The sequence below is a fragment of the Miscanthus floridulus genome, chromosome 14 (assembly GCF_019320115.1).
Source record: "Miscanthus floridulus cultivar M001 chromosome 14, ASM1932011v1, whole genome shotgun sequence".
NCBI classification, from domain to species: Eukaryota; Viridiplantae; Streptophyta; class Magnoliopsida; order Poales; family Poaceae; genus Miscanthus; species Miscanthus floridulus.
In genome coordinates this window covers 56,455,559-56,467,056 of record NC_089593.1, presented here as the reverse complement: position 1 = coordinate 56,467,056, position 11,498 = coordinate 56,455,559, and the positions used below count along the sequence as shown (strand labels likewise).

Below are 11,498 nucleotides of genomic sequence, written 5' to 3'. Positions count from 1 at the left end.
ACTGGGAGAGGACGACGGCTCAAATTCTAACGACTTATAGCCATGAGCCCATGATGGTGCAAGCATAGGGGATAAAAAAAAGGTGGGTGGAAGGTAGGGATGGCAATAGCTCGAATGGCATATGGGTGGACTAAAAACCCGCCCTCGACAACACAGAGACTTTATCACACTCGTCCTCAAAACACCCTATATATGGGTCAAATGTTTTTTTTTATGAAAGTGGGTCAAATGTTACACCCACACTCGTGGGTCACCCAATGGGTTCTAGGTGCCCGTTGGGTATTTTAGCAGCACCACAGAAAGTATATCATCATGAATTAATATAGGAGGACAACAATATTTTAGCACTGAAATTGGCATGTAAGAAACCGACACAACTGAACAACATATAATTGACAGTAAGATTCTCAGTTCTGAGTTCATACAATGACATATAAGAAGTAAAGAACTCTGCATGTGACACAAAAAGTGACAGCAAGATTCTCAGTTCTGAGTTCAATGATCAAACAGCACAGCTAGTTCCAATTTTAGACTAACTAACTAGCAAAGTAGCAACACAATGACCCCGTTCGCCTCGCTAAAAAAAACAAGCCAAAATACTGTTCCAGCTGATTTGTTGTGAGAGAAAAACACTGTTCTGACTGAAAAAGACGGATTATAAGAGAAGCGAACAGGGCTATCGGTGTCCACGGTGCACCTGCTACTAGTTACACAGAAGTAGAAAATAAATCTCAGATCTCACAACACAGAAGTGGTGTCCACGGTGCACCTGCGGCACCAAGTCCCCTTCCCCACTTCTTTAAAAAGATATTATGATCCATGCTGCCATGACATCTGAATCTTAGTGCATCCCTTTCTGTTCCTTGCACGTCTTGCAAACTGTGCGTCTCCACCCGCTTCAAGCTTCATTCCACGCAGAACAGAATTAGCGCAAAAGAAACATGACACTTGCACCAAAAAGAAAAAAAAAGATAAGCAGGAACAAGAGTCAGGATTGACGAACCCATCTCATCCATTATTAACCCAGTCATTAGTCACGTAATTACATGCAAAAAAACCAACGAATGAAATAGTACTCTCTTTATGCCTTTGAAATTCATCCAAGAATCCCTGTACACACTCAACAAGTTCCTCAGCTTCTTGCCCGTACGCAACATCAACACACAGTCACACGCACGCACACTTGTCAGTTGTCACACGTGGGGGCTCGATCAGCTTCGGCGACGGTGCCCATGAGCTCCAGCGCCCTGTCGACGAGCGCGGCGAGCCCGACGGCGTGCCTGCTCAGCCCAGCGCTGCCGGAGAACACGTGGAAGCACTCCAGTTCCGACGTCGTCTCCGCCACGCGCCGCAGCTCCGCGCGCATCCCCGCCGCGGCCATCGCCTCGGCGATCAGCCACCTCTCCCTCGCCGGCGGCGCCGTCAGCAGCGCGATAACGAGCTCGACCGTGAACCTTCGGATCCGCGGCGCCTTGATCGAAGGGCAGGCGTAGGTCGCCAGCACGCTGACCAGCGGGCTGACCAGGTCCGCCTCGCTGACCCCGGCGTTGACGAAGTGGTGGGCCACCTCGTGCGGGCCCATCAGCCTCACCAGCTGAGCCACGAAACCCAGCGAGACCTCCAGCGGCTTTGACTCGTTGACGGTGGCCACGTCCCGGAGCACCGTGGCCGCGCCGCGCGTCGCGCGCCGGAGCTGCGGGAACCACTCGCTGCTCCGGCCGGTGTACGCGCAGAGGTTCGTCAGGATCCTACCCGCCTCGACGCCGATCGCGGCGTCCCCAAGTGCGTCGACGAGGCTGTCCACGGTGGTGGTGGTGGATGTGGTGGCCGAGATCGAGGTGCCGCCGGCTCTGAGGATGCGCTCGCAGTTGCGCGGGCTCTCGAGAGCCAGCATGGCGAGCGCCTCGCCGGCCTCGACCCGAGCGAAGTCGGCGGCGGCCTCGTCGTCGGAGGAGGAGCCTCCGCTGGGCCGGAGGAACATGTCGAGCAGGAGCGGGACGATTCCGCCCGTGCCACCGATCCGCTCGCGCGCGTCCGCGTCCATGGCGAGGCGCGTCAGCACCTCGGCGCCGAGCCGCCGCAGCCCGACGTGGGCGGCGGGCGCGTGCCGGAGCACGGCGCGGATGTTGCTCACCGTGAACACGATCTCCGCCACCTCCCGCCTCAGCTGCTTCCCGGTGCTGCCTGTGGTCTCGGCGAGCATCTTGATCACCTGCAGCGACCGCTGCACGGCCTTGGCGCGCGCGGGGGCCATCATGACGAACGTGGCGGTGGGTCCTGTGAAGCCAATGGCTGAGAAGTCGATGATCTTGTCGAGCAGGCCGCGGGCGGTGCCGATCTTGCTGCAGTTGTCGTGGTCGCGCGCGAGCTTCTTGATGATGAGGAGGCCGAGGAGGTTGCACTCCTCGTCGGCGGCGTAGAGCAGCGACGACACGGACTCGATGGCGCCGGGAACCCCCGCGACGCGGAGCGCGTTGCGCTTCTTGCTGGCGAGCTTGGACACGACGAGCGCGGCGGACGCCCGCGCGCCGCGCTCGGCGGGGCACGTCCAGCTGAGCATCTCCACGAGGCGCTCCACGACGGCGGGGGACGTGCAGACGCGGCGTAACGCGGCGTCCCCGAGCCGCGGGCTGGTGGCAACGTTGACGAGGATGCCCGCGCCGATGCGCTGCTCGTCGTGGGATCCCCCCACGATGAGCTCCTCGGCGAAGGACACGAGGTCCATGCGGAGGCCGTCGAAGATGCTCCCCTCGACGCACCGCGAGTAGGCGTCGTAGAAGAAGCGGCGGATGGCGAGGAGCCCCGGCGCGCCCGCGAGGAGGCACTCGGCGGCGACGCGCTCCAGCAGGCGGCCGTGGCTGACCTCCCACTCCCACGCCGCCTTCTCGGCCAGGAACAGCAGCGCCTCGGCCAGCGCCAGGCCGTAGAAGATGTCGAGTGCCGACCGCCGGTTCGTCCGCGCGTCCACGGCCTCCCCGAAGTCCTGCCTGGCGAGGCGCACCCCGGACAGCACCACGCACGCCGTCGCGGAGGCGAGCTGCAGCCAGTAGAACAGCCGCCCGACGTGGCCCGACAGGAAGCTCCAGCTCCAGCTCATCCAGGGCCAGCCGCATCCGCATCCGCTCCGGCCGACGTGGCTGCTGCAGGACGCTGCCGAGGAGGCGGCTCCGCCGGCCGCCTTCCCGCTCGTCCCGCAGCCGGCACCCTTGCGGAAGACGAAGCGGAAGGATCGCGCGACGAGTCGGACGCTGGACCTTCCCGCGGCACTGAGCGAGAGCGACCACGTGGCCTGGTGCTGCCACTCCAGCTCGTGGCTGCGGCTGAAGATGCGCACGCCCTCGACGAGGAGGATGACGGTGACGCACCAGAAGTCGACCCGCTCCAGCGTGATGGCGAAGCCACCGAGGAGCACGACGGTGGCCCAGATGAAGCCCAGCGCGCCCAGCCCGCTGGCCGTCTTCTCCAGCACGGCGAGCCGCAGCGCCAGCAGCGTGAGCCGGCGCTCGGGCCCCGCCGCGCCGTCGTCGTCCGGGTCCAGCCGCACCCGCGCGCTGCACGACGCCTCGTTGTTGTCGTCGTCGTCGGCCGCCACGCTCGGGCGCGGGGGCGAGTCCGAGAGCTGCGGCTCGAACGGCGTTGCCGCCGCCATGAACCCCGGGGCACCCGCTGGCGGGTCGCTCGGCTGCGCCTCGATGGTCAGCCGCACCGACCGGTCGGAGACGTCCATTGGTCTGCCGATCGATCGATCCCTTACTTAATTTCAAGGTTCGAGCTTTGAATGTCTGTTTATTTCAAGGTTCGATGGAGATGCAATGATCCATAGGGGTGCGTTAGTGCGGTGCATTTATACGCGGCCAGTGTATGCGCGTGGCGGCGTGATGTCGCCATGGCTGTGGAGATCAAGGGGTGGTTGCGTGAGCGCGGGAGACGAGGTTGTCCGGAAGGCAAGAGATGAAGGGGCAAGGGGGTGGCTGTTCGCGAGTGTGAGCCAGCCAGCCAGCGCCCGGCGCTGTGGTGGAGATCGACCGGAGAGGGAACGTAGGCCGGCAGGAGGTCCAGGGACAGGGAGGATGCGGTGGGGTGGACGCAAGGACAAGGTCGATCCATTGATTTGGAGGCCACGCGGGAGCGCGCGCGCGCATGCACGGCTGACGCTAGATGCACATCTGCTGCCGGTGCCGGAGCCCGGAGGTGGCGTAGTTAGCTGAGCAACATACGTAGGTACTAGGATTATCCATTAGGCTCTGTTGGGTTCATGGCGTGTGGACTGTGGAGTGTATATAACGTATCTAATTAAGCAAGTGGATCGGTAGCATATAAACATCTTATTGGATCGGGCTTATTGAAACACTACAGAGCTCGGTTTCTTCTGAGTCTACGGAAGAATGTCCTTGAGAATTTGGTATAGTTTTTGTCTATGATTAGAGTATTCAAGAGGAACGTCCTACCTACATTAATTGTTGGGATGTGCTGGCGCCCGGATGTCCGACGAGGTAGGATTCCGTCGGACGGTCGTTTCCTGCGCGTACCTGCACAACCTGCTCCTCGTCCGCTAATTCGTCCTGCCCGCATGCGCATCACGCCGTCGTCGCGTCCGTACAACTCGGTCGCAACATCAGCCCCGTCCGCCTCGATTCGATCCGCCCAGCAGGCGCACCCCGCACCGTCGTGCCCCCGACCACCACCCCCAAGAGCGCCGTGCGCCATGTCCGCCGGCCACCGGCTTGCCGCGCCCATTCCTCGGTGCCCGTGCTGTGCCACCATCACTTCCCCTCACCCCTAACTCTCAGAACAACATGAAACACATGCAACATACATTTAAAACAGATGAAACATCTAGAAAATACACTTGCAACATATATGTGAAAACATATGCAACAACCAGATAAAACACTAGCAAGTTGTAACATGAAAACACTTACTGCAAGGGAAGACTAGAACAGATGAAACATTTCGGACATACTATTGCAACATATGTGTGAAACATATGCAACATCCAAATCAAAATGCTTGCAACATATGTTTGGAACAGATGAAACATTTTGAGAAAACTCTTGCAACATGTCTTTGAAAAACTTGTAACATATGCAACATGTGCAATATCCCCGATCTACTTTTGCAACATCCATAGAAACACCTGCAACATACCTCTGAAACATCTGAAACAACTGAAACATATATTTGCAACATAGGGGAGGGGGGCGCTTGTGCCGATCAATTCTGGGTGCCGGGGCTGGGAGCCGGCGGCGAGTGGTAGCACGCGAGCACCACTAGCATCCAGCACCAGTGGCGCGCGCGAGCACCACCACCACCAGCAACGGGCTTGGATCAGCTGGGCGGGCGGCGCGTGCGACGTGCGGAGCGAGCACCACGAGTACCAGCGCGCGATGGGAGGGGGCAAACCACTTTTTTTTGCCGAGTGTCAAATTTGACACTCGGTAAACCATTTGCCGAGTGTGCGATAAAAAACACTCGGCAAATAGCTGTTTGCCGACACTGTAGATGTCGTGTGCTGTTTGCCGAGTGTTACACTCGGCAAAGCCTTTGCCGAGTGTTTTTTTTGTCTTTGCCAAGTGTCTGCGGCACATGACAAGTCACTGTTTCCGGTAGCGGCGGCGGTGGATGGGGCGTGCGGCAACAGCGAGGGGAGTGCGCGTCTACATCCAAGACTGGGCAGCTGCAAGGCGACAGGGAAGGAGGAAGCGGAAGGGATAAGGATGGATGATTTTTTTTAGATAAACTCACCGGCAGAGCGAGCGGCGGAGTAAAAGCGCAAACAACGAGACGGTGGGCATACGGGAGTGTCCGACGATTTGCTCGTGTCGGACGTAAGACGCCTAGCATTACCGTTAAATGTTCAGTCTTGCTGCTATTAGGATATGTATGTATATACAGAGTAGTACATGCATGATGTTGAAGGATTCGTGCTGTACCCTACATACTGTAGCTCCAATACGTATGGACGCATGGCGCAACAGCCTATCCAAGTATCCAACCGAACCGTAGACCGTACAGCTCAATTCTTGAAAGCTGTAGCTTTTTTTGAGCCACCAAAATGACGACTGCATGACGCTTGCACAACTCTACTTTTGTCAATACGATATCCATGCTTTTAAGTCTAGTGTCTGTGTCTCCAAGCTAGCTAATTACCCAATCGGCGCCTGATCTAGGTTTTGTTGCTAACTACGGTTTAATTTGGAGCTAATTTATCCCTGTGTTCAAGAATAATTTAACCAATCGACTCTGAATCTTCGTTTTCGCGTCATATTTTTTCAATTAATCCTTTTAAGTGCAACAAATTAAAACAAGTTGTATTTAAGCCGTTCTTTGCTCACAAAAAGTTAAAAAAATAAAAACATGTTTTCATTTTATATGAAAGAACATTTTTTTGATTGACTATTTATCGTCCGAAATATTTTTTGAGGGAATATGGGTCCAAAATGTTTCTAATTAATAGAATTTGGATCTCTACCGAACGTACTCTAGGGCTCAGAGGAGCCTTGAACTGCTCTATTTATTATTGATCACATGAGTGGCTTAATACTAGCTCAAGTCATGTCTAGTTGATGTTTTGGGCAGCAAAAAACAAGCTAAACAACTTGTTTTTCCTGTCTGTACGTACGTCAAGTATAATTGACTACTGGATCGGCAACTTCTCCAAATCCAGAAACAGGAGAAGATCGACACGGAGATTGCCAAGAAACATGTGACTGGTTTGTAGTACTAATACTTGATACGGGGCCCAATCGAGATCTAGATCGATACAAACATGACTTTACTAACCTACCAACCCAGCATATATAGCTAGCCTTTTGCCAAACCTTTTCCGTGGAGTCCCTTAATTGATTTCTTTTGTTGCTTGTTTCAACAGTTGTTTGTGTGCATGCTAGCTAATGGATTAAGATAGACGACGGATGATGGCTACATGCCTGGTCTTAGAAGCGACCGGTTAGTGAGCTAGCCAAGCATAAAACGCACAAGCCACGTACATGTTCTGATGTTCAGACCGACAGTAGGCATCCATGCATATCTATTGCTAGCTTGCAATCTACTCGATCTCCTCTAGAACATGCTAGAACTTTCCGGCGCCTAGCCCTGTTGTGGCCCTAATTGTACTATCTTCTATACTTTTGCTAAAACTCCGCTTTTAAGACAGAAAAAGATCCATAAATGTTCGCATTTGTTCATACGTATACTATTACAGAATGGACTTGTTGTCCCGGGTGGTAACGGCCTTTAGTCCTGGTTACCGCGCCGAGACAACGATCCCAGGACTAAAGGTGGAACCTTCAGTCCCGGATCATCGAGCCGGGACTAAAGAGGGACCTTTAGTTCCGATTGGTGTTACCAACCGGGACTAAAGGCCCTCCAGCCGAGTAAACCTGGCCGCACCCTTTAGTCCTAGTTGGTAACCCCAACCGGGACTAAAGGTTCCTTTTCTTTTTCTTTTTTTTTTGTTTAATTTGTTTTCAGTTCAGTTACACATATTTGTTCAATATATAATATGTTTTTATGTACGTATTCTACGCTGCTAATATAAATATACGCACGCATATAATTACATCTAATTCTCATCTCGAGCATTATTATATTCGAATAAAGTATGAAACTATATATATTATAGATATATATGTATATATACAACACTTTCATAATCTTGTTCTCGAAAATAACGATATCAATAAACATTTAATTTACATCATTAGTTCCTTAGATCAAAGTAGAACTCGCCGTTGGGATTTAGCATTTTTTCTAGAAGATATCCTGCTATTGACTCTTGAACTGCTTTCAGATGGTCTTTTTGCATGACCCTTCGTTTCAACCATTCAGTCTTGCATTTGAAATAAAAGGAAAAGTATTAATACATATATATATATATATATATTCATTTAAAAATAAATAAAAATTGATATATACGTACTCTGAGGACATCTTCAGGAGTTCTTTTTATGTATGCAGTGATAAATTCACAAACGTAGTATCCACACAAGTTATTACCTGGTTCCTGCCGCAAACACCACTGTACGAGAAGAAGATTATTCTCATCATCTCACACATAAATTGAAGTACGATATAGTAATTAAACACGTGGGGAAGTATATATAGTACAACTTACTGGTATTTCAACTACATTAAGTGGTGCCTTGCAATCCTTGCGGTGTTGTCGAATAAACTCTTTCCAAACCCTGTGCGACCAATAATGTACGATCATTAATAAATTATGGCAAAGTCTATTCAATAATAGTTGTGCGCGAGAGATCGAAATTACCCCTAGATAATGTCTATCATATCTTGGTATAGTGCTCGCTCTTTTCTCAATGAGTCCAAGATTACTAACTGACTTGAGTTTAACTCAATGACAATGAGTATCCAGTGAAACCTGCATTGGTTTATACACACACGTACATGCATATAAGTTGTATTGATATTACATAAAATGTGTAGACTACATTATTATTAACACTTACTCAAAGTTGTACGGGAAAAGTATTGTTGTCTTGTCGTGCTGCTTCATGAAGAACTTCATGATATTCGTCTGTGTTTCAGATACCCAGTGCTCCTTGATAATAATATCGGTTTTGAATACGATATAAGGATCAATGAAGCCAACACTGGTGTCTTGTATTCTTTGGAGCTCTGACATCTGGAATCTGTATATAAATATAAGTTACATGTGAGGATAATTATATACACGTACGCATGGAAGTGAGTTTATTAAATAAAAGTAAGAATCACTTACAAACAAAAGGAGCTAATGATTGATTTGTCCAGAGCGTCCAAGTGGAATAGTTGATGCAATTCTTCGAAACTAATATGTAAGATGTCATCTCCACAGAAGTAATGATGGTTTCTAAATCTGATAAAGATCCACTACTCACCGTTGCCACACACCTGCATGTACCACTTGTTGAGCAAGTACATTTGCGTACCCAATTCATTCAGAGCCACAGGGTTGTACAGACTTTTGCCAAATTTATAAGTCTTCCAGGTATCAACTTTCAGGTTCTGGATTGGAGCTTTGCCCGTCACTTGATCCAAGGTTAAACCAGTTTGTTCAAAAAAAACATTAAGGTCTTGAACCGACACTTCTCCAGAGTTGTCTGGTTGATAGACTTCTATGTTGGAACCATATTCATTAGCAACAACAAGATTTTGCATTGGTTGCTTCTATTGTCCGAGCTGTGGGACATCCTTCCCTGATGCTCTTTTCCTTTTCTTATGTGCATCATGTGACTTCACGAGGGAGCGGTCATAGTCTGATAGTGACGGAGGCTTACGAACTTCAAGCATCTTTTTCTTGTGAGCTTCGACCTTCTGCCTCAGCTGATCTCGTGGTATGTAAAAGTACGACTTCTCCTTAAGCTTCGCTTGTCTCTACTTTTGGATATCTATAAAAAAATCTTTCACTTTTTTGTCTTCTTCAGCTGCTATTTGCTCATCAGTCTTTTTAGGAGGTATTTCTTGAGAAATAACTCTTTTTTTTTGTCTTCTTTGTCACCGGGGGGACCTTAGACGTCTTTGTAGTGCGTCGCTGTGGAGAGGGTGGGGCGGTGTTGGAGACCGGTGTGAAGGCGATGAGGCCAGTGTTGGAGTCCGGCGTGGAGGCGTTGGAGATCATTGTGGAGGCGGTGGGGCTGGTGTAGGAGTTGGAGATCGTTGTGGAGGCGATGGGGCCGGTGTAGGAGTTAGAGATCGCTGTGGGGATGAAGTCGTCTCGCCCCCCACGACGCTTTGATGAGATGGGGAATGAATGATTGGGCTAGGCTGGGGGGAGACCCTGCTACAAAAACAAGTTGTGGGTCAATTATTTTTGAAGCCAATATAAAATTAATGGAAAAATAATATTTCATTCACTTTCATTCGTACCTAGGGTGAGGTAGGGGAAGCGGTGGTGCCCTAGGAATGATGATGAAGCGTTTGCGCCATTGAATAAATGTCTTATCTGCTTCTCCTAATGTCTTCTCCCCATCACCACCTTCAATGTCAAGAGGAACATTGCTGTAACCTTTGAGCACTCTATCGACTGAGACGCTAGCATATCCAGGTTGAATAACTGACCCATGGATTCTTGGTGTCTTCATTCGGTCCATTGGAGATACAACCCCGACAGCCACCATGATTGATGCATTATTACCATCTGGAATGTGCAGCTCACATGTTGTTAGAGGCTCGGTAATGTCATCAACAGAGAAGCGCAACCCAGCGTCACCTTGAATAACTAGCAGCTCCGTGGAAGCACAACTGCTTTTCATCTGACCAACGGGGCTAATGGTGACTCCCGGCGTTGATTGCGATTGCATTTGACTCATTGCTAGCTGCACTTGCCTCTTGATCTTCTCCTGCATTCTTGCCTCAAGAGATTTTTCTCGTTCACGTGATTTAAGCAATGCTTCTCGTGACTCATTAACAAATTGCTCCAATACACGGATTCGGTCTGCCTTCTCATCCTTCTTTCTCTAGCGACTTCTGTAGGTATCCCTATCTGCTGGGAATGCTTGTAGCCATAGAACCGCCCCATAGCCTCTTGTTCGACCACCGTGTTCGGGATTCTCTAGGACATATGTCAATTCATCCTTCTCTATTGGGCTTAAAAACACCACTATCAGCTTCTTCCCTAGCACGAGCTAGTCTCTGTGTTGCTCTCTCAATTTTTTGGCCAAAAAATAACTTGCCAGTGTCTGGGTCTAGGCTTCCCCCATGAGCATAGAACCAATTCTTTGCGCGTTGAGGCCAGTTCTTCTCTATTGTTTAAGGTATGATTCCCTTGGCAGTAATCTCTGCTTCTAGGTTCTGCCACTTGAGAATAGCACTCCTATAACCACCTGATCCCATGCGATGATGGTATTGCTTCTGTCGGGCATTCTGCTGATTCCTCATCACACGTTCCTCACTCTCTTGAGATGTCTTGTATTGTACGAAGTCATCCCAATGGGACTCCAACTTGACAAATGCCTTAGCATTGAAATTCGGCATTTCATTCTTCAAGATAAACTTTTTATACAATGTCTTCTTCCAACTCTGGAACAATGTTGCCATCTTCTTCATTGTCCAATCCCTCACTAGCTCCTTCAAAGCATCATCTACTTGTAATGTGAAATGTTGAGTGATATCTCTCCAAGCTAGGTTCTTGTCACGATCAGATACAAAACTAACATTAGGAGCGGATATCTTCTGCTTCCATTCACGAGCACTAACTGGGATCCTATCCCTTACAATGAACCCACATTGATTGACATATGTCTGAGCATGTGGTCCCAATGGTTTGCCGGTATCGATGTCGAATTTTAATATTATGAAACGGCCCTCTAATGGCTTTTTTGGCCCTCGACTTTCCTACTCTTGCCGGTGGTTGATGTAGATCCAGAGACCGGCTACATGAGTAGAAACACAATGATTAACAACAAATATACGTATGCATGCATCTATAAGAGATGATAGATAATCGAATATACCTCGCCAGTATTTTCTTGCACGACAATTTGTTGATCTTCAACCAC

At 50.1% G+C, this 11,498-nt stretch overlaps 1 protein-coding gene across 1 annotated transcript; it reads right to left on the bottom strand.

The window, feature by feature from the left end:
- Positions 1–1,063: 1,063 nt before the first annotated feature.
- On the bottom strand, positions 1,064–4,040 carry LOC136505758 (uncharacterized). Its single transcript, XM_066500904.1, has one exon. It carries the CDS (start codon positions 3,725–3,727, stop codon positions 1,187–1,189), a length of 2,541 nt encoding a protein of 846 aa, XP_066357001.1. The 5' UTR covers positions 3,728–4,040; the 3' UTR covers positions 1,064–1,186.
- Positions 4,041–11,498: the final 7,458 nt, after the last annotated feature.

What these genes read in the sequence shown, in the direction of transcription:
- LOC136505758 (XM_066500904.1), bottom strand. Translation starts at nt 3,727, where the DNA reads ATGGACGTCTCCGACCGGTCGGTGCGGCTGACCATCGAGGCGCAGCCG.